This window comes from Chroicocephalus ridibundus, chromosome 8 (assembly GCF_963924245.1).
Source record: "Chroicocephalus ridibundus chromosome 8, bChrRid1.1, whole genome shotgun sequence".
Lineage (NCBI taxonomy): Eukaryota > Metazoa > Chordata > Aves > Charadriiformes > Laridae > Chroicocephalus > Chroicocephalus ridibundus.
In genome coordinates, this window is record NC_086291.1 from 7,053,115 (window position 1) to 7,077,302 (window position 24,188).

At 39.0% G+C, this 24,188-nt stretch overlaps 1 protein-coding gene across 2 annotated transcripts; it reads right to left on the reverse strand.

Annotated features, from left to right (window-relative positions):
* Positions 1-9: 9 nt before the first annotated feature.
* On the reverse strand, positions 10-23,362 carry LOC134519188 (protein zyg-11 homolog B). Of its 2 annotated transcripts, none has more exons than XM_063342985.1 (14): positions 23,217-23,362; positions 16,522-16,687; positions 13,327-14,081; positions 10,566-10,706; positions 9,144-9,320; positions 8,906-8,970; positions 8,178-8,277; positions 8,046-8,096; positions 6,310-6,471; positions 6,155-6,202; positions 5,359-5,556; positions 5,214-5,266; positions 4,472-4,569; positions 10-2,043 (listed from the first exon to the last, which is right to left on the reverse strand). In XM_063342985.1, exons 1-14 carry the CDS (start codon positions 23,217-23,219, stop codon positions 1,853-1,855), a joined length of 2,208 nt encoding a protein of 735 aa, XP_063199055.1. In that variant the 5' UTR covers positions 23,220-23,362; the 3' UTR covers positions 10-1,852. The 2 variants fall into 2 exon arrangements, with proteins under 2 accessions (XP_063199055.1, XP_063199056.1); XM_063342986.1 differs by lacking the exon at positions 23,217-23,362 and adding an exon at positions 23,035-23,150.
* Positions 23,363-24,188: the final 826 nt, after the last annotated feature.

Sequence of the window (24,188 nt, forward strand, 5' to 3'; positions counted from 1 at the left end):
AACCAGTACTGTAAGGAGAGTTGTCATCTTTATTTTAAAGTCTTGTAGCAATTGATTTATATTCATTCTGTTAACACCAATTGTGACAAGTTTTGTGTTCCGTTTCATGTAACAGGAAGCAGAAGTCCCATACCAGACATCTCAGAAAGGTGGTGGGCAAAGGCTTGCAGGCTATTTTCCATTTTTTAAACCACCTTAATAATTCAAAGCTACAACCAATTTAAATTTCTTTCCGAATCAAGAAAACTGTATATAGCCAGATACACACATGAAAATGATGCCAGCCAAATTATACCTTTGTACAAAAAGCAATTACACAACATTGATTAAATTATGTGATCAGTACCTTTTGAAGTTGCTGAAATATACAATAACTAGATTATTGAAGATTAGAGGTGATGTTTTTATTCAAAGGATGGGAGTTGGGAGAGGGAAGGAGTTAAAAATAGTAAAATATGGTAGTCATGAAGCCATCCCTGCTAGTAAGCTACCAAACATAAGTTTTCTTTTTAAACTTAGTTACCAATATATTTACAGAAGAGCCTCTGAATATCAATCAGTTGCCATGGAAATGTGGCACCTAACCAGATAAACAAAAACAATACCTGAAATTAAACAGAATTTGAATAGACATGCAGTTTGCTTCCATCACTTGTATTTTTATCAGGTATCTGTATGCTGTGCAATATGTTTCAGTCAACATATCATTTGAAACCCACAGGTAACCAAGAAAGAAAGAAGTTGTTACAGTTCGCATCTTTATGTAAAATTTCACACTCCACAAAACAATGCAATTGACACAGGGCTTACATAGAACATTGGGTGATATTTTGCACTGTGATGATTTGGAAATAGAATTCACTGCACAATACTGACAGAATATTTACAGAAAACAACAGAGCAATCATTAGTCTCTTATAAATAAGGTGACCAAATATCCTGGGCCTCCTATTGAGACATGCAATCCCCTTCATGATGAAGACAAGTCAGTATTTTGCTCTAATGAGCCTTTTCCTTTCTCCATCAGTATTCTAAGATCAAGAGAAAGATATCACACGCAACCAAAAGCAGTCAAACAACAACAAAACCCCCTTCTTGTTATCAAGTTTAAAAATCTCAAGCTTAGTTCATCCTTTTAGTATTGTGTCTCCTTTTAATCGTGTTTCTATTGCTTTACTTGAGCAGGTTTCCCCTTCCCCTGACGCAATGCTGATCCCCACCTTACTGAGGGTAGGGAGGTCTCAGGAGAGCTGAACTGCAAAAAGGCATTGTTCTAGCAGTAAGGAAAACAAAAGAACCCAGCTTGTAGGCAAAAGGAAAAGGAAGCAGAAGACCCCGTTTGTGTTTGGAAGGGTTATGAGACAACGGACCTTTTGGTCGCCTTAGTTACAAGTCTCATTGTAACCTGCATGCATGTACTTTTGTTTTAATCTGTAAAAGTATTGAATCTCACAACCACACACAGTTCTATTCAAACACCAAACTGGTAAACAGTGTCATGAACAGCAATCATAGGTATGTAATAACTTTGTCCCAGAAGTCACAAAACAAGTAGTCTTTCTTTTTTTTTTTTTCCTCAGATGTGCATATTGATCTGTACAAGTCCCATCTCTCTGTAGCCAGCAACAATCCTACAGGTATGACCAGCGCAAGCACTGACCCTTTACAAGTTGCATATGCGGTTGCCATTAAAGTTGACATTCACCAAAGGTTACCGTACATGGTTCTGGGTACCACAATTATCGGCAAATCACTTTAATGGTGACCACTGTATTACAAGTTACTCCAACTACACACACATCAGAAAGGATTATTACAGAGACAATATTTTACATTCCTATACCTGAAGCTTTCAGTTTGGTTTACTTTGCTGCTGTTTTCTACATGGAGGTGGTCTCCCATGACGCATAATATGTTTTTCCAAACTATCTAGGATGGCAATAGCAATCCTTTGGACATGTGGATCAGTCTGGACGTTTTCCTTGATGTTGTATAAGTGCTGTAAACCACCTTCTTCAATTAACATGCTGCAGTACCTGGCAGCTGTAATAAGATTAAAAAAGGGAATTAAAAAAAACAACAAAAAAAACCCCTGTATCTAGGGTAAACATAGCAGATACTGTAAACACTGATTCAAACTCACTTTCGTCTCCTAGACCAGGCAGCATTTAGGACACTCCACAAGGTGTCTACATTGTAGACATTTGTACTTAAACAAGTGACAACAGAACAACAGAGTCGTTTGGACAGGACCCCAGTTGTCATCAGGTCTGTTTTCATGTCTGTCTTAGCTGACTGAAAAGTGCCTTGTAATATGCACAGTATTCTCTCTCTCCCCCCGCTTCCTCTATGCATTTTAAGTGTACATATATAAGTTTTAAGAAATGGGAATCAAAAGTGCTATAGTATCTATGAGCACCCACGTAAAAATATCACCTTTACCAAAAACCTCAGTACACAACACATACCAAAAATGGTATCAGATGTATCACATCATTTGTACAGGCTTGTAGAGTGAATAGGAACTAGTTGCTTTGAAAACAGTTTGCCAAATACAACTAGTTAAAGGCCACTGTCAATTTTAAGTCAGTATGAATGTCTTTTCAGGGATAAAAGTGGAAAGAAAAGTATAATTTTATTATCAATTTTAAAGAGTTGAAAGCACACCTACATCAGCTCTAGTGTTGTTATGTGCAGGGACCATTTATAAAGAGAGCCCTATGTTTAATGTGACACGCAAGCTTCAGAAGTTGTTACAAAAAGGTCAGGATGACTGTAATGCAATGCTGAGGGCATTACCTCAGATGTGCCCAATTTCACCATTCATTGCAGTGAAGCAACACCAGTTGTTTAAATGCTGACACCGAGCATTTCACTGGGGATCACCTTTACTGCACTGCTACTAATATTTTAGTTGTGAGCTCATTGAGTGGATATGATATAGAGAAACAGCAAAAGGAGGAAAAAAAAAAACACCAAGAAAAATCAATCCCATTAATTCCAGACTACTTTTCACCCTCATCTAAAAGAGGGAGTCAAAATGCATCTCCTCTCCAAGACAAAAGGCCTTCTTAGCGCCAAGCATCAAAAGCTTTAGCTTTTCCCCCAAAATAAATCTCCATATTTCAGAATTAAACACATTTTTCCCCTCAGAGTAGGTTATTACATTTGCTACCAAACATTTGGTTTCTCTGCAACTTTGTCCAGAAGCTTCTGGCACTAACTACCATCAGAACTAAACTTCAGGAATACTGTCTTGATCTCAAATCACAAGTACACCATCCAAGTATTTCCAGCCTCTCTATTCTACAGAGCAGTTACTCACTGTCAATACAAACCTCTGTGGCACGTTGAAAGCCCAGAGGTTAGGGCAGCACAAAATACACACTAAAAATAAATAGAACAAATAGGACTATACTAAGTTAACAGGGCTGAGGCACAAAGAGGGGGAGAGAGCTTGCTTTAATTTCATTAACACAGAATTACAGGGTCTTAATCAAAAGCTGTTATCCAGATTCTGACCAGTAAAACAACTCTGAGGACTTTCCCATGTTGAAGTAGGGCTGTTCTGACAGTGTACCCTGGGAACAGTGTCTCATTACAGTTACAAACTCTATAAAGAACATGAAAACAGTACTTTATGTACAATTATATATTATGCCATGTCATTGTTTGGTCCTGAATAGGTGTCTTTTCACTGTAGAAACAGTGAAAACAGGACAAGGATAAACAAGCACATACTGCTGTCAAGAAGATGAAAAAAATGGCATAGAAAATACTTTTAATACTTTAGAGTAAAGCTGCTTTATATCTGGTAGAAGTTAATGACAATACACAGATTCACATCACACAAATATATGTCAAAAAAAAAGAAGCAAGCAATAAAAGCCAGGAAGGTTTGCCCAGTCTTACATTTAGGCATGCTCAGGGGATTTATTTCCTTTCCCAACACCTGTGCATTTCATCACATGCTCTCAAATCATTTTATAAACAAGATGTTGGTGTTCTCATTTTGCAGATAGGAAAGACAGATTAAGAAACTGACCTCCACATCACAGCAAGTTATTGCAGAAAGGCAACTAGAGATGAGGATTACCTAAAACTTCTGTTCTGATAGTAAGAGAACTACCTGCTAAAATCATTGTTCTTAGTTTAAAAGAAATATGTTGCCCATTATTAATATTTAAATATCTGAATAAAAACACCGGTGCAAGCCAAAAATGTAGTTGTTCTTAACACATGGCCACATTTTGGAATGAATACTGTGCATTTAACAGTAAAATTCCAGTAAATAAAAAGGATATAAAGAACTTATATTACTCCGTTTTCCCGACCGACTTAGTCAAAGCCTAAATGTAGTTCCTCTACAGGATTAGGAGCGCGTACTCTAGGAATTCTTGTTGTCCTGCTTCATGCTAGTGAATAATATGCTAAAGAAAAATTTTAAAGGTAATTTTATCTTAATACATACGGTTTTTGCTGCAGACATGTTGCATGGCCCACACTGCCCATAATTGGACACCAGGTGTCATGAAACAGCCAAGTAGAGGAAAAAATGGATTGAAAGACCTATTAAAAAAAAAAAAAAGAGGAGATGATCAGCAACTCACTTTGCTACAAGATATTACTACTTCAGAGATCACGTGTTGTCGACTTATTCAGCTACAGGTTTAACTAGGAGAGACATTTGATAAGCTAGAGTTTTAGATGCAGTAGGTGAGCCTTTTAATGTTTAAGACAATTACTAGCAAAAATCATATATATCGGGGGTTGTGTGGTATGCTTTTACCATAGCATTTGGATGCCTCCTACTGTTTAAAAACAGGAGTAGGCAGTCAAAATTATAAGGATTAGATGGACAGTAATTATCCAATTGTACTTTTTGGCCTCAAGCTGCTTTATCTAGGACAGATAGTACTAACCTAGTGCTAGCTAATATAACCTTACTGGTTAACCTTTGTGCCCACGTCTTTTAAACATGCAGCTGAATACCTTTAATAGAAAAACAGGCAGAACAACATTACATTTTTCTTTCACAGGAGTCCCTAAACTTCTTTGGTCATAGAAAAATTAACATGCTGTATATTTTAAACCAATAAATTATTTTCCACTGGGCAAAACTATGTCTGACTTAGCAGCTCACTCCGCTTTGGGAACAAGTTTTAGATCTAGTTCAGTTTATTTTCCAAAGTCTAAATCAAGACAATGGTTACCTGTAAGCCACCATCTCACATTCTGGGGTTGGCCAATTCAAAATGGCAGAATGCTGCAAAATACAGAACCAAGAACACTCATTGTTAAATACAAACATTGAAAAAATATAAAAGAGTATGATAAAATTCACCATCATTTCTGTACCAGCTGTTCAAGGAGAGATGTCCTCTGGCTGCGACTTAACGTCCAGGCCTGCTCTCCTCGAGATATCAAATGAGCAATAATCCCTGCTGCAAAGTAGCTAACTTCCACCTCCACGCTGTGCAGTAATTTACTGATGTGGTCTATAAAGTCCTTCCACATTAATTCAGAATGGAGTTCTTTAACTTCAGCTATGTTATTCTGCAGAAGGGGAAAAAAGGAAAAGAGAAAATGTCAACAGAAAGAATACAGTATGAGGGAGATAAATATATAAACTTGAACTACATTTTGCAAATAAACATATATAAACACCAGGATGAGATCTTCACATATCCAGTTGACCATCAGATGCCAAAATACTACTTCTGCTTTTGAAAACTTTTTCAGTCTAATGCAGCAATTTGCCTCAAAACAAACAGGTTTTCTCATAAGTAATTTTAGGCCGTTAGCATGCAGATTACACTAAATTAAAGGCTAGTTTTAACATTCTCAAACACACTCAATTTCAGTAAACTTCAGCAATGCACCTGTCAATTTTCAACCAACTTTTTGCATTTGGACTCATCTGAAGCCTCACTGACTGCCCTTTCTTAAAAGCTCTTTTTGTTTACTGTAATTATCAATTTCAATATAACTAGTGCTTTTGGAGAACTGGTAAAACAGTGCAAAACAATGTCAATTGTGAATAATGCATACTATAAAGATTATTAGGCATGTTTTCAGATTAACACGGGGTAAAAAATAAATCAATTTTTAAAAGTATACATGTCAGGCTTTTTTTCTTTTTTGTTAATCTTACCAGAAGTCCAAGAACCTTCTGTTGGATGGATGATTCAGATGGAAAAGACTGTGGAAAAGAGAAACAAAGTATAGGTAACCATTTATGCTTGCTATTGAAACGATGTTAATTATTAACCTACGATGATAATCCACCACCAAAACTGTATTCCTCACCTCTAAGACTCTCATGAAAAGTTCTAGCCCTTGATTTTCAATGAAGTGCCGACACGTTGTTGGAGATTCATCAGTGAGGTTCCAAAGTGCACTCAATGTGAACTTGAGGGTAGTATCTACAAGATTCTGATTTGTTTTCTGTTTAACGATTTGTAGAAGTTGCTGGAAAAAAGGAATCAAAAAATCCCAGTTGTGATTGCATATATATATAAAAAAAAAGTATTAGCTCCTCTGCTTCTTTCTGCACCAACTAGGGTAATGCATAGCTATCACTTATCACTTATACGCAGAGTAAAGATCTACATGTTGAGGGTCAAACTATACAAGATAAAATGGCTATTAAACTTTTTGCCTCCCCTTTGAACATGGTTGCCTGCTAGAGGAATTCCTTTGTTTTCACCGTAATTACACATGTAGTGTTACAACAGATAGCACAAAGCCACCCGCAGAAATCTGGACCCCACGTGAGCATTGATAGCACTAACCATTTACTTCAAATATTCTCTTTTTCAGCATCTTTCACATCATACAATGGATTTCAAATCAAGAGATGTCTTGCTATTTTACTTTGTATTAATTGTGTCAGGTTTTTTGACTTTGGCTTCTTTTCATCTATACTAATGTAATAATATGAGTGCACCCTCAGCAAGTTTGCTGACAACACCAAGCTGTGTGGGGTGGCTGACACGCTAGACGGAAGAGATGCCATCCAGAGGAACCTTGACAGGCTGGAGAGGTGAGCCCATGCCAACCTCGAAGTTCAACAAGACCAAGCACAAGGTCCTCCATCTGGGTCGGGGCAATCCCAAGCACCGATATAGGCTGGGCAGTGACTAGCTTGAGAGCAACCCTAAAGAAAAGGACTTGGGGGTGCTGGTGGACGAGAGGCTCAACATGAGCCGTCAGTGTGCACTTGCAGCCCAGAAAGCCGATCGTATCCTGGGCTGCATCGGGAGAAGCGTGGCCAGCAGGTCGAGGGAGGTGATTCTCCCCCTCTACTCCACTCTCGTCAGACCCCACCTGGAGTACCGCGTCCAGTTCTGGAGCCCCTACTACAAGAAGGATATGAACGTGCTGGAACGTGTCCAGAGAAGGGCCACGAGGATGATCAGAGGGCTGGAGCACCTCTCCTATGAGGGCAGACTGAGAGAGTTGGGGTTGTTCAGTCTGGAGAAAAGAAGGCTCCGAGGAGACCTTATAGTGGCCTACCAGTATCTTAGGGGGGCCTACAAGAAAGCTGGTGACGGACTTTTTAGGATGTCGGGTAACGGTAGGACTAGAGGGAATGGATTAAAACTAGAGATGGGGCGATTCAGACTGGACGTTAGGAAGACGTTCTTCACTGTGAGGGTGGTGAGACACTGGAACAGGTTGCCCAGAGAGGTGGTGGCTGCCCCATCCCTGGAAGTTTTTAAGGCCAGGCTGGATGGGGCTTTGAGCAACCTGATCTAGTGGGAGGTGTCCCTGCCCATGGCAGGGGGTTGGAACTAGATGATCTTTAAGGCCCCTTCCAACCCTAACAATTCTATGGTTCTGTAATATATCCCATTGCAACTGTCTCTGATTATCTCTGACAAATTCTCTAGGCTTTTTTCTTCTAAAGAACTTTCAAATGAATACAGGCTAATGTGTTCTTAGAATTCTATCTACTTATGTTTATTTTATATCTTTAGGAATACTGTTAGCACAAGTAACTGAAGAGGGTGGTATTTTTGACCATCAGGAAAGTGACTTACCCTAACAATGAAGAGCTCTGCACCAAGTTGAGCTGTTTGCTCTGTTGAAAGCTGTAAACAAATAAAACCATATCAACATTTTTTTAGACTTTAGAAATATTAGCCTATCATCTCCAAGCTTAAATTTTGTACCTTTGCAGCAAGAATGGAAATTATGGCTACAGCCATCCTTTGCATGTTTTGATCTTCATGATTACACAGCCACTGCATAACAAGTTTGGCTGCTTCAAACCTGGAAGTTAAAAATAAATCTCATTTTCAGAAGTCCCATAAGTCTTATTAAAATAAAAACGTACACAGACATCAGACAGAAATGCATGCAAGACAAAAGAAACTGGAAGAAGTATGCCTCGTACCAAAAAAAAGTAGAAATACACAGTGAAACTACAGGTATTTCATGAGCTTCAGTCAGCTTTGAGCTGTTTGCTTAGGGTCTCTTAATTCTAATTATATATCAAAGTGCACAGGAATTGCTTCCAAAGAAGGAAGAAAAGTTTGGCACGATCTTCTGAAACGTCAGACCAATACAATTCAAAGCATTTGGGCAAAACATTTAAGTACAGAAACCTCTGCAAAAAGCAATCCCACAGTTCCACAGAGAAATCCTGACTTCTGTTACATGCAATTAGTGCTAGACCCATCCAGGTGAAGTAAAAAATACCTGTATACCAAAGATTTTTTCCAGACCTATATTCAACTGTGAATTACAGGCCCAAAATAACACAGGCCAGACAAATTCAGCACACTGGAACGATTTAAACTGAGCAAAACTGAGACCAGAAACAAACCTTCTGAAAGAACAGACAAAGAAAAATATTCTGCAATGCTACAACTCATTTTAACAGACATCCAAAACTTGCCTGTTAAATGGAACATCCTGAAGGATTCTGTCACTACATAGTGAAAGAAGGCAATTCTTTTGCAGCTATGGGAAATAAAAAAGAATTACTTCATCAGACATATATATATATATTTCAGAATACTTTCTTGCCATGAATCATTAAACATATTTCCATGAGGTCATGAGATGTGGAGAAACTTTTTGTAAAATCCACAAGCCAGGGAATCCTCCAAAAAAATAAAGAAATTTTGTCTTACCTGTTGATGATTTGGGAAGTGTTCCATGGCCTTCAGGAGCAAGTGAGTGACATCGGCCAGAAGCCGCACTGGCATACCCGCTGCTAAATCTTGCTTGGTTAGGTTAAAGACACACGCACTTGCTGCTAACTGCACGGGCAAGTTCAGGGGGTGATTTCTCATTCCAATAACCACAAGCTGAAATGCAAGAGTTTTGCCCACATTAGTACGTTACATGTTTGCGCACACACCCCAAGAGTAATCCACTGTTGCTTGAGGCCACAACAATGACTCACAGCACCCAATTTCTGCCTCCCTTTTACTTAAGTGAAAAATCCATCAAGTGTGATTTTAATTCTTAGGAAGAACATTTCCTTCTGCTCAGTGATTCAAAGCTGACCAGCTTTGTATTTTTCCAAGTCCTTTTGCACTGGTTGCAGCAGCCTTTCAAAGGAGATGCTACGTGGAACGCAAGAGAATCCTAGAGTGATTTAAGGTTTGCACTACACACTGGGATAAAAATTACCAAACTCTTTCAGAGATTAATTACGTAGGACAGAGTTTCTGCAGTATAATGGTAATGTAGTGGCTTGTTATTTGGCGACTAGTCATTTCAGATGTCATCCTAAACTGCTAGGTCAGGATATACTTTTTACACCTTCTTCCTGAATTATGTTTTTGACTATGTACGTTGACTGTGATCTCACCCAAGAAAATGTTTTTCTTGTTGATTATCGATTCCCAAGGTTTTTTTGATATTAAAGCCAACAAAATAAAGGTTCTTTGTTTAACTTCAAAGAGGATAGGAAAAACAAAAATCATCTGTCCTACTGATGCCTCTTTTTATGATCACAGTAAAAATTAAACCATTCCTGGTGTTCTAGACATGGAAAGCCAATGCCTAGAATGAATTTCTGATGGAAGTTTCTAGGATTTTCCAAGTTAAAGCCCAATATAGAACACAGATGATATTTAATCACTTGCTATCATACTGGAAAGTGACAGTGGAGAGAAACATCACCAAATGCCTTCCTTACTATTACAATTTTGTTAGCATCAGCAGAAGGGACTGTTGTACTTGGGGAATAGACAGATGTTTGATTTGACCTAGTACAGATATGTTCTAATGACAGAATTCAGCATCTGAAGAACATTTCATAACATACTCAAAACTACATGAAAAAACTAATTTAGATGCTACGAAATTTAGATACTATAAGTCAGTCCAGATTCATTTTTCCTAACATCAAATGCTACAGGGCATCTTCTACATCACTATTCTTTAAACAGTTGTTAATTTTTTCCTCCAACATTAAAATTTAAATCTTAAAAATCACAACCAAAAAAATGTAAAAGCTGACAAAATAATTTATACTGGGGTTCAGGGCATGGGCTCAGTTTAAGGAACAATGCATGACAGCCATCAAAACTATACTATTTTACCTTTAAGATTTCAGGCTTTGTTTTTTCCATTACATGTGTCAGGCTAAATAAATGAAAGAGTGCTTCTCTCACAAAGAAGGCCCGTTCACTGTAACGCTTCAGTGCTTCAGAAATCTGAGTTTCATTTGCTTCTCCTGACACCTATGAATAAAGAAATAAGCTTTAGTTCAAGATGTCATCATTTTACTTTAAAAATTTTGTTCTTAAGAAGTGCAAAGCTGCAGTTTCAAAGGTGGTAATACTTTTAGCCAAATCCTTCAGTAAGCAAATGATTACTTTATCTGACCATGTTAATCCAGAACTACACAATCTTCAAACATTCTTCATATAGAATAATCCACATTATAAGCCAAAATTAGGCTTCAGTCATGTCTTTAAGTAGAACTGTATGAAACCACTAAGTAAAAGTAGCACTTCATAATGAACAAAAGCTGCTTATGATGCATCAAATGCCTAAAAGCACTATTTGTAACTGAATGCTCTGTCAAATGCAGCTGATAAACTGATAAAGATGCATTTTGGCTGTTATTTTTTGGCTTTGGGTTCTAGCTCTGGCAATAAAAAGAGATCTCTATTCTTTGTCTATATCACATTTCCTATAAACTATGGGAAAGCAATAGCTCTCCAGCACCATATTAAAGGACTAACTCATGCTCTCTGCAAAGTAATTCTTAAAACCAGACTTTAAATACATGTTAAAACTAAACAATGAGTTAGGTGAAGACTACATTAGAAACTACAAGCTGTTGACTAATACAAGCTTAAGTTCAGAATATTAAATCAGAAACTAGCTGCAAATCTTTCTACTTTCCAATCTGCTATATTTTCCATTTAAATATTTTATCTACTTTAAAACTGTAAATTGTATAACTGTAGATGGTTTGTTCCTCAGTCCTGCTATTTAATGAATCATCGCTGCAATCACCGTTTTTTAAAATTCTTAGAAAAGCATGCAGAACTTGTTCTACTTAATGTGTCACATAAGGGAAAGCAAATGTTCCTAGATTGAAGTGTCACATTCTGGGCATCCTGTACTGTATAGAACCAAATTATTTGAAATTTTCTAGATCAGGAATATATCAGAGCCTTGAGAGAACTGATACCATCTTGGATTTTGTTTTATATTCTCTACTGATTAGAACAGTGCAATCATATTTACTGACATATTTTGCAGCCAATTATACACTCTATGAAGAATTTCCACTTGGCTTCAAGTTCTCAACTATAATGTCTGCCTAGTGTTTAATCTTTCAAGAATTTCTATAATCAAATTTCACAGGACTGCAATATGGAGAGACTTCTACTGTCTCCACGAGTGCTGCATCCTGTTTATTATTTAGCAGTATCTAGACTACGCAGCTGAATATTTCAGTATAGCCAATAATGAATTTCAGGTCACCAAAAAAAAAAAAAAGGGGTGGGTAGGAGGGGAGCCAAAAAAACCCAATTGCTGTCTACAGTCTCTTCTTGACAGCTATGTCTTTAAAAAAAAAAAAAAGAAAGAAAGAAATGCAAACTGCTTTTTACTAATTACACTGCTGCAAGTCCATCATGATTTTCACAATTTTCACATTACTAGAACCTTCTTCCTTCCTGCCTTTTCATAGCACAGGCACTTGTATAAAGCATGTATTCTAAACAGCAACATTTATATTGAATTATTTTATACCAATCATGAGGTATAATTTCCTGATGCCATACATCAAACAGGAATTTGGTTTCTCCAACAATGCATTTCAACATTCATACGCATCACTATTAGTTGTGACAACTAAGTACTCAAGAGATTCGGCCATTAACAACTGTCAAAAGTTCCAGGAAAAAAAAAATTATAAAATTGTGTAGCTGTGTTACCTCACTTGCCTATAATTTTAAAACTGAAATGCAAAACTCAATTTGCACAGGAGGCAGACTAAACGATGGAAACATTATGCAAACTCTGGACACATTATGCAAACTCTTCCTCATTCCCTCTGCAGTTTCCATCATCCTCATGGCACAGTAGAAAACAAAACTCAAAGAGTCAAAGATGATATACCACTGAAACTGACATGTCTAAAACATCTCTTTTTCTTCTTTAATTCTGACCCCTTCGCAGCAGGGACAGGATAGGCTCATTCTCCAGTTAGTGCATGCATATTCTACAGAACATGGAACGATGTCTTGCTGTCTGGCACTAAAAGATAAATAAATGCACTGCAGCGAACATCTTCTCATCCTAAGGAGCTAAGTAATTTACATTACATGTTCATGACAACCAGACATTGCAAGGTGGGTAGAAATATTGTAATAGAAAGTAGAAGTGGTGATGGAATACAACTGCAGCTCAGCTACTAAGTTTTATTGTATCTGCTGTGTTATCATGAATTGCTCAAAGCTTATGCAAATTGTACCTCCACCTCTTAGATGTTGTTGCCTTACACTAGATACTGTGCTGGAAAGCAGAGAATATTACTCTAGTAAAGGACTGCAGACTAGACAAAGTTCAACACTATTAGATCTGATACGTTAAATCAGGATCTAAGGCTCACTGAAAAGGCAGAGAAAACAGATGCTTCTTACAATGGCATTATGTAAATTTCACAGGTTCTGTGCCAGAATTAAGTACGAATTTGACATAAAGTCAGTAATTACAATTAACCATTAAAAAAATGAACCTACAGCCTCCTTCTGAAACACCCGCATACATTTGTTACAAATGATTAGTTATATTTTCCCTGCACACTGTAATTTTTCAGTAAAATTAATTCCCCCACTTAACCTTTAGGTTTCCTTCTCCTGTTAGGAATTCCGAGTAGCCGGCATCAGTAGCTAGCAGTCCTACAAACTGCATCGTGGGCCGCTGCTGAATAAACGCTTCTACAGCTTTATCCGTAACATGTTTTCTTCCAGAAATGTCTAGAGACACAAGGTTAGGCAAGATATCTTTCTGTTCCAGTAAACGAAGTGCAATGTCTGATGTGAACTGTTTGTCATCTGAAATATCAAGGTGATTTAGATATTTTAGTTCTCTTATAACATCCAGAATCTGGGTTGTGGTCATTTTCAAGCATTTCAGGTGGTGCATGGTCAAAGACTTGAGTCGGTCTTTGCAAGTGAGGAGTGCTGTTATGTCAGTGACAGAGGTGTTTGATATATCCAGACTTTCTAATCTGGGAAGTGAAGCAACATCTGCCAAGTCCTCGTTGTAGAACAGAACATTGGTAATACTCAATGCACGAAGCCCAGACAACTGGCTGAAGCACCTCTCATACGGGTCTTCCAAAGAAAGAGTTAACGAGTTCAGCACAAGGCATTGCAGATTTTGTTGGATCCATTTATTGCTGCCAAGTCCACTTATAATGTCTGTGATTGTTATATCTGCATTCACCCCAGTAGCATCCAGTTCTACCAGCTTGTGATGGCAGAATGCTTTCCGGAAAGCCACAGCAGAGATTTTCGCTTTCCGGATACAAGCTCGTTTCAAACGCATCTGGTTTCCTCGGAAAATGCCCACAGTTCCATCATTCAGAAGCCCTGTTGGAAAACAGCATTAGTGTTTGACTCCAGTAATCCAAAGGGTACAAAGTGTTAACAAAGATAATTAATTGCCAAGTAATTTGTCTTGGATCATTATGTCACTGATCCCAAAATTTTATATTTGAGATTCCACTTTTAAGATTACAGTCTCACTTTTGGAAAATTACAGGTTTAATAATAGGACAGATAAATTAAGATGTAGTATATGTACATTACCTATTTGGTTCAGAACATGGAGCATGCAATAAATAAAACATGGATATGATTCAGAAACATTCAGACTGCTGTCTGCATTTTCTCACTGAACTGGTTAGAACTGTGCTAAAAACAGAACTTCAAAGTTTCTGGAAGTTACTCTTCCACCGTCACAGTTCCATTAACTTCAAGATAGTACCAGCAATCAATGACCAATTCTCATCTTGCTTTAACTCAATTGAAAAATTTAGCATTTGATTGAATTCATAACTAGGATCAATACACTGAACTAAGCTAATTAAGTTCTTCTATATATCCCTCATGAAGAGGGTAAGAGTGTTGCTCAGAAACAAGCTGAATGCGAGAAAGAAACCTAAGAAGTGATTCAAAGAGGAGAAAGAGGAGGACAAGGAAAGGGTGGGAAGGCGAGAAAGACAGCAATGAAAAAAGGAAACACAACAATCATGTCTGAGATTATTATCTTTTATCTCTGTAGCAAGAAGACTGCATAAGTAGTCTTTTCTTGCAGCATACTGGCAACACCCTAACTGAAATAATACATTTAGTTCCAGGCACAGGATTATCCAAAATGCATTGAAAACACCAAGATGTCTTATTTGTATCTTATCAACAGAAGCATTACTGCTTTATAGAATGCCATATGAGAAGGGTATGGTGGCACAAGCACGCACACAACAGGAGTAGGAAGAACATGCCCTTCCAGTTTCACTCTAGAGGGTTATAAATCTCAACGCTCCTGTTTTTTATCTCCTTTCTTCAAGCATACTGAACATAGAAAAGAAACTGAAAATGTAATATATTTGAATAAAAACATCATTGCCCCTACAGTTTGAATTTAAGTCACGAGCTAGTAATTGCTTCTGTGATGAAGTCAAATTAATATTAAGATTTGCAGAGCTTTCTAAAGAGCAAAGAGTTTAGGCATTTCTGACCAAGTAGTCAGGGCATTCCTCTTTTGCAGGGAACGCAAAAATATGGGGTGAAACAATTGGCACTCAGCAAAAAAACCAAATGCAATAAATAATGATAATTTGGTTAAAGCACTGCTAAATTACTACTTGATTTTTCCTCATCTTTCCATTTAAGGATCGAGTCAGGCTCTCTCACTGGCCTACCTTAGCCACACCCTGTTTATCTGGCATGCACTTTCGTCCTGCACACCAACACAGTGTTTGTGATGTTTCGGCGCCTGGAACTGCCTTCATCACTACTAGCACTGGTAATAAGTATCCGGTCATTCAGTTTCATTGAATCTGATTTCTTGGTATTACTCTAAATAATTACTTATTAGAAAGTAATGTATGTTGAAGATGAAAAGTTTTTTTCAGTTTGCCTTTTTTTAGAAGCATTCCTTCTGTTATATCTGACTAGAACAACTGGAGAAGACTAGAACTTGAGAAAACTAGAGCACCAGTATTTGCACAGTAAGACCCAATCAAATCCGCACCTTGGGCACTTGGTCTGTTTGTAGTTATTTTTCTAGTGTCATGTCTCATCTCTCAAGTCTCCAGGATCTCCATGAATGGGTCTCCTGCCTCTTCTCTAGGGTAATCCATATATTCACTCTTTTCATACTAAGAACCTTTTATTGACACAACATTTTCCTTTGTCATGCTTAATGCAAGCAAACCAGAGGGCAGCCCTCTCCTCAAAGATGTGCTGACAGCAGACATGATAGACCAATATGTAAAACATAACACCACAATGTGGTTTCCACAGATGTTTATACCACTCTTGAAAGTGACCGCTTTCGAGCGAATAATTCCACTTCAAGAAAAGTGCTAAAAGATATGAGAAACTATTATAATTAAAATCACAAGATTACTTCCTAATTTAATCACAAGAACACACAGTAAAGAAAATTAAATCAACTGATCTGCAAGAGATACTGAAATATTTGAGTGCTGCTAGAAGGAGTAGAATCAAATAAATCTTTTTTTATTTAAGTGATCAAAAGAAGATCCATTAAAGAATGTTCATTTAAAGGAACAGCAAATTAAAATCGTAAACCCAAGACTTTCTACTTAGAACTATCTATAGGGCAATGCAACATTCAGCTGAAGCTGTGGAAAAGCAAAAATAACAGGAATTCTCTATTAAGAAAATAAGGACACAGTTTTAACAGCTGCAACAGCAGATTCTACTAGAAAATACACCAGAACTGCAGTGTCACATTCCAGTAAAATATTTTCACTGGTGTCCTACAAATAATTGTTTTTACCATGAAATGCCATCGTCTGCAGCAATCGATCCGCCACTTCTTGAGGAAACATTCCTGGCTCCTGCAAGCATAGTGTTCCATCTTGCCTTTCTGTGCAAAACTTCTCTAGGTTGGCAGTCAGGAAATTCAAACATATATCAAGTAAAGAATAAGGAGAAGCTTCCTCCTGTCATAAGCAAAACACAATGAAATAAAGGAGATTTAGTCAAATCATTCTCTGACTAAGAATCTTCCATTACTCTATAATGTTGTTTTTAGGCAAATCATTCTTTTTTTTTTAGTTTGATTCTCATTGGAACAGGCTAATATTACAAAAGGAGACGTCTCCCTTAGTGCCATGCAGAGTCAGGTCACACAATCAATGACTGGCAATGGGCAGCCTCCTCCCCCAGAACCACATCCAGTCTGGTCTGTTGTTGTCTGCTTGTGTTCACAGAGGAAGAAAAGTAATTGCCAATAAGATCATTTGAATTTATGGAGTCTACTGAGAATTAATCAATCAAGATAGACTGAAAGAAGATTTTTAAATCAAATTTTGCTTCTTGATTTAAACTATTTCTTTTAATCCTTCATTTAAGTCAACCCACGTTAGAAGTCTACTACCAACTTGCATTAGAAACACAGCTAAATTTCACATGTTGTTAGGAGCAATTTTTGACACTGAAAAGGGCAGCTAGAGCTTCAGATCAAAAAAGGAAACTGAAAAAGAACTATTTTAATTCCAAATTTTGTGCAGCAATAAAGTAACAACTATTACAGTATTCCTTCTGATTATAGATACCAATTTTCTCCTTTTTACGCTAAGCACCTGGAAATCCTAGGTCCAAAGGACAAGGCAGAAAATAAACCTGAACTTTTCCTTCAGAGTTCTGAGACTGCACATTGATATACGAAAATCTCAAAGGTTTTTTTATTCCACATCTAATAATAGCCTACTGTTTTCAGTCACACAGATTAATCAACAGAAAGAATGACTTGCAGCACTGTGAATCATCCCCAGCCCTACACAAAAGAAGGCTGAGTGACTGGTACATACTCCCCCAGACAACTTTGAAAATAACAGCATCAACTGTTGCCAGATCTCATCTGTAGGGAAAAACTGTAGCTTGCCTTTTATACTGAAAGTTCTGGATAATTTCACCTTTCTTACCTAGCTCATTTAACGTCTCTTCTGTTGCTTCATTTGCCTAATACGCTCATCACAGAAGTACAGAAACATATAAAAGGTTATGTAGAAGAAATATAAAGAAAATGACAGAAATAAGTCTTCCGAAATAAGGTGCATATGTTTGAAGATTGGGAGGTACCACATTAGCGCAAAGATGGAATGGAGCTTATCTTTAATGAATCATGTATTGACAACCATGAGAGACTGCAGTTTAATAGCTCTTGAAGACTTAAGTACAGGTTTGGGAACAAGAGGCTCCAAATTATTCAAATACAAGCTCTTTCAGCAGCTTTTGACATGTAACTTTCAACTCCTTTGACTTGATTTCTCTAGGTGCTTAATTTTATTATATATATATTTTTTTTTTTTAAAGCTTGATTACTACATTTTATTGTTGAAGAAGCAGGAGTTATTTTGTGATGTGACATGCTCACATTACCAGAAAACAGCAATTTTGGCTGCTTTCAGTCTTAAGCTGATATGAAAAGGAAGGACAGAATTTGGAACTGTTAACGTCTTTTGTTTCTTTATAGTGTGCAACAATGCCTGAAATACTTCTAAAGAGAATAAAAACAACTAATTATTTTAAAATAGTACATTTTTTGAAAGAAAGGGGAAAATTTTCTTTTTAACCTGAAACGACTACACATGCACAGGACTTATATGACAGCTGCCAATTCAAATAAAAATCAGAATCCTTACTCAAAGGCATATGAAAATTATTCCCACTGAAGCAAAGACATCCTCATCTCCCATTAGATCTTGTGCTTCTAGTTCAATGCTTAAATGTGACGAAAACGGAACACTGGCTGTCTTCGCTCCTTCTGGCACTGTTCCATAATTTCTGCCAGAAAAGCTAAAACACTTTTATGTGTCAGTGAACAAACTCCAATGAGAATTTTTAGCTTTGCAGATTGGCTGCTAGCATATGATTCAGAAAACTATTTTTTCAACCAGTACCTCTAACTGCCCAATCTACAATTTGGAGATAGTGTTTTAATTTTTGTATTAAATAATCACTTTAGAAGTCCATACAGGACATCCCCATACAATAAACGAACAAAATCTACATGCAGTGATCAATTACACTTGCGGAAAACACCGTATCGTTTTTATTAACTCCACTTATACCAGTTATAGGAGACATTTTTAATGTTTCTTCAACTTGCTGCGAGACTGAAGAAACACACCTAACGAAAGCTCCTGAGGTAACCTGGGCAGATAGGTGAAACATTTTTATCTACATCTAATAAAGTCCCTAGACAAGCATCATAAAAACAATTTCCTAGACTGTCTGCTACTGAAATAGAACAGCTTGAATACAGCTTGTAAACCTTTTATGTGAGCCAGCGGCATTCCTTTTCTCAACTTATCTTTACTTAAGGAGAATACTGCCTAGTTAAAGACCTCATAGTAAAAGTCTTCGGTTGTATTTAAGCTCTTACAAGGCTACGATTTAAGTGGTTCCTCTCTCTAGCTATGCTTTTGAATGTCAACTTGAAAATAAACCTGGCATTTGTTTTCAGCTCATTTCAATTTCTGGCTGTAATATTCTATTGAGATGCTGTAAATGTGTGTCAACCACAGCATGGGATTTTTTTTTTTAATTTAATAAAGATCATTCAGCAATATTTCAGTAGAACTTTCATTACATATATTTGACTTTCATAGCCATCTTAACTATCTGATATTTCCATGTAACCTCATGGTTTCTTTCATTCTGTCAAATTCATTCAGTGGCCAGAAAATAAAAATAAATTCCCCCAAACACTGAATTATGTATTACATGATGCAAGTCTGGGTGTCTTCATTAGCTAAAACACATATTAATATAAGAGTAATGTGACACATTAAAATCAACTAGCTTATGGAATAGTAACAAATGTAGAATAATTTAATTTAGATGGCCTTTTCAAGGCTTGTTTCCATTAATTCTTTTTAAAAAGATAACTTTATAAGTGCTTAATATAACCAAGGCAAACAAACAAAAAAAGTGTCCGGGAGGGTGAGGGGGGAATAAACTGCATGGCTACTGACATCTAACAGTAATCCAATACACCAGTGGACTGAAATGCAATACCTGCTTCAACATGATGTTACCCAGTTCCGCTTATAGCTCACACACCAGTGCAGTTGGAAAGGTTCTCACAAAGAAAACTATCCTCCACATTTTATTTTAAGAACACCTTGATTCAACTTTAAGTATTGCTAGAATATGTTTAACCTATATTTCAAAATGCAGTTAAAAAGAAAAAAGAGCTTAGGGGATGTAGTGGGTTGACCTTGGCTGGACACCAGGTGCCCACCGAGCTGGTCTATCACTCACCTCCTCAGCAGGAGGGGGGAAGGGGGGAGGGGGGAGAAAAGATGGAAAAAAAACCCCATGGGTCAAGATAAAGGCAATTCATAAAGCAAAAGCTGTGCATGGAAGCAAAAGAATACAAAAGATTTGTTCTCTACTTCCCATCATCAGGAAACGTCCAGCCACTTCCCGAGAAGTAGGGCTACAGCATGCGTAGTGGTTGCTCCAAGAAGACAAACGCCATACTAAAGATGTAATAATGCCTCCTCCGCTTTTCTCTTAGCTTTTACTGATCAGACGTCATATGGTATGGAACATCCCTTTGGTCAGTTTGGTTCAGCTGTCCTGGCTATGTCCCCTCCTGAGATCGTGCCCACCTCCCAGCCTGCTGGTAAGGGGGCAATGTTGGAGGGCCAGCCTTGATGCTGCACTGCTCAGCAGAAGCCAAACACTGGTGTGTTGCCAACACCTTTCTAGCTACCAATACAGAGCACAGCACTATGAGGGCTGCTATGAGGAAAATTAACTCCATCTCAGCCAGACTCAAGACCAGGGGACGTATTAAAGTACCTAGAATAAATTAGATAATCTTAAACGCGACACTATGCCTAGATTAACTGGCTGAGTGTTGAGCATCAAAACAAAATCCTCTTCCTTTGGGGAAGCATCACCATGCAACCACCTGCTTATACAACAATAACTAAAAAAAGATACAAGTTTAACTAATGTTTTCTATCAGTAACTGCAACATAACTTTGCACAAAAAATAAATTTCACTGCTGTGTGGGTCTTTTTCACTATAGGTATTGTGATACTACCAACTCCAGCCTGAAAGATACAGCTCCTTCTGGCTGTGTGTCCCAGATTCCTTAAAAATCAAACCTTTTTTTCCATCAAACCTTTTTGGGGTTCCCCCTCCTCTCTCAATAAACCAGTATAAAACATTGGAAGTCAAATACCAATTTCAGCTCTAACAGAATCACTTCTCTGATGTTCTCCCTAATTTTTATACCCTATTGCAGACTCAGTATGACAAAATCCAAATGCGTAAGGTCTCTCTGTGCCAGGCCCATCTGCTTTTTTTCCTCTCTGAAGTCTCAAAGGAGGAGATGGGGTACAGGATAAGGGACTTTTCCAGTTGTGGCAGTTATTTCTCTCAAAAAGTTAGCAGGAAATAAGGGATAATTTAGAGCCTTGGTCTTTGGTGTTGGACATACCGTGTTTCTAATTGTTTTCTACCTCTCCACAGCCCCAAAACTTTACTTACTTTCTTAAAACGAACATTCTTAAAACCATCAAGAAATAGCAACTCAAGTAATGGTCATCAAAATTCTTCTGAACACCAATAAAGGAAAGGCAGTAAGAAATAAACAGTTCTGTGATATACATTATTAAGAAACTTTATGATTGTCCTGCTTAAATTAAATGAAATAAAACAGATGTAGGCAATTTATTAACCAGACTCAAGGAAACATTATGTTCAAAACTCAAATTTAACATTAACTATTCTGGCACAACAAGTCGGAACATACTGATTAAAGCGATACAAGGTTGGCAGAGATCACGAGAGGTCTAAAATTAAATAGCGCCACATTAAAATGACATAGTGAGGCCATGTATTTCAAGATTAATACCAAGAAGTTCAGATATGAGTTCATCAATTAGAAATGACTGGAGAGAAGAACCTGAATGGTTTGCTTAACCACAAGAAAACAACGTGAGGCAGCCAAAGAAGGTATCGGGAGAAGCATCAAGCAAAAATAAGGAAGTATTATGTAATTTTCAAGACACTCGGAGATCTCATGGGGCTATTTATGTTAAGAGGTACCTGTACCACTTCAGCTTGAACATTAACAGCTACTAGAATGCTCTGGGGCAAAAAGCACATTGGGAATAGGAAACAAAACCAGCTTTTCTTAGCCTAGCCAATCAAAAGGTGAGAGATATGAACGCTGCCTATAAATACAGCACAGTGAATAAAAACTATACAAGGAAAAAAGCGATTAAGGTGAAGAACAGTGCCAGCACAGCAACAAATGTGCACAGAAATGCCATGAATTAGAATTTTTGCCATAAATGTAGATGTCAGTACATATCTCCAAAACATCAAACAATTATGTTCTACCCTAGTCCACTGAATAGAACAGCAGGCGCAAAAAGTTCCTACTTTTAAAATAAAGATAAAAAAACTGATTAGGGGGTTAAATAAAATTAGGCTTTTAATAACAAGGGATGAGACTAGATAACCCAGGAAGTTCCTGCAAATGCTGTAAAGGCAAATATGCACACTCATCTCTCAGAGGAGCAATCACAACAGCACCCATGTGTTGTGCTCTCAGGCCTGTCTTTTAAGCAGGGCAAGGCTGTTTCTCCGCCGCCACTTTTGGACGGCTGGGTGCCCTAAGAGCACACTGCTCCACATTGCACACATCAGCAAGGCCCACGTACCGCGCATACCACACAACCCGTGCTTTCGGTGGCACGGCTTTTTTCCAGACAGCCCCTGGACACAACAAGCCCCAGTGGGAAAAGCGCTGTTTGAGGCTTGGACTGCACCCAGGCTGGGGCGAGGAGGGGAGGCAGGGACGGCTGTCCCGTCCTGCCCTGCCCTTCACGCCGGCCGGCGGAGGAGCTCTGCCCGCCGGGCTGCCCCCCGCTCCCCTGCGGCAGGAAGACGGTCCCCGGCCCCACAAGCTGCCGTGAGAGGAGCCGGACAGCGGCGGCGAGGGCAGGCCGGCCATCACCCTCGCAGCACTGTGGAGATGCGGGGGCGCACCGGGCAGGGCTGCCGCTGCTCCCCCCCCCCCCCCCCCAACCCGACCCTAGCTTGAACCTCCCCTCAGTCGGGTCTCCATCGCCTTTTTCTATCACGGGGAGCGGTTACACAACAGCGAGGGCTGCCGGGCCACCTCGGGGGTACGTGAGGGGACGGACCCGCCACCGCCGCCCCGCCGGGGCGCTCCCGGCTTTGCCTCTCAGCGGCTGCCTGAGGGTGGGGGGAGATGCGCGCGCCCAGCGCCCGTCTCGCGCCCAACGGCCTCACCTGCCCGGACGCGCGGCAGCCGCCATAACGGCCCCTTCCCCCGGGGCGGCGGCAGCGGTTCACCTCAGCTCCCCCCCGCCGGGCTCCCGCACCCCGCGGCGGGGGCAGCCCGCGGGGGCAGCCCGCACACGCACCCCCACCCGTCCCCTTCAGCGCCTCCCCGGCCCGCGGCGCTCACTCACCATCGCGGCGCTGGCTGCCGGAGGCGAGCGCCCAGCCAGCCGGGTCCCGCAGCTTAGCTCCTTTTCTTTTTTTTTTTTCCCTTCCCTCAGTTTTTTAACCCCTGACCTGGAAGTGAATCTGCCTCAGCCGGCCGGGAAGCGCCGCCGGGCCCGCCTCCCTCTAAAAGGCGCCGCGCCAGGCACAGGCTGCCGGCTCCCCGGGTGAGTGGGAATCTTAAAATCCAGGTTTAAGGACGTAAAGCGTCTGGAGAAGGGTCTGTGACTCAGCAAGGTGTGCGAGACCTTCCCTGACGCCTACTTTGCTTTCATTTGGGAGCCCGCGAAGGCCGCTGAGGACTGCAGCAGCTCTGTGGCAGCTCCTTGTCTTTGGGTAACCTCTCAAAAGCAGGAGTTCAACGTCAGCTTTATGCTTGTCGCTCACAGATCAACCTCTGAACTTTAAATGTTTCCTGCCCAAACGAGTTTATTCTGGTAATACAAATAATAATCTCCGGTACAATAGGCCTTGCCACCTGCTTCGACGTTGGGGAGGAGCTTTGCCATAAGCTTTTATACAAAATAATACAGCAGTAGCGATGAAAACCTGTCTCCCAACAAATACGTGCTATAATGTATTGTTGGTAAAGAGGACATGGTTATTTTTTGTTTCAGGATACAAAGGAAAGAATGATACAATTACTTTGTCCAAGTAAAACGAAACTATAAACAGCTTACTGTTAAACCTTTTAAAGAATTGACAGTTCTACATACAGCAGCTTTGAATAATAGTTGTTTGCAAACCTGCAAAACACATAAATAAACATTAAGGAACAATTGCTAAAATAATTTATGTTTCTGTCATTGCGAGATGACAAAATATTCTACAAATATTATCAAACACAGTTTTGCCTGTTTAGGGACTACATAACAAAGGTCAGTTATAGTCCCAATTCTTTAGATGAGGATGTTGATATAGGGAAAATAAATGACGTG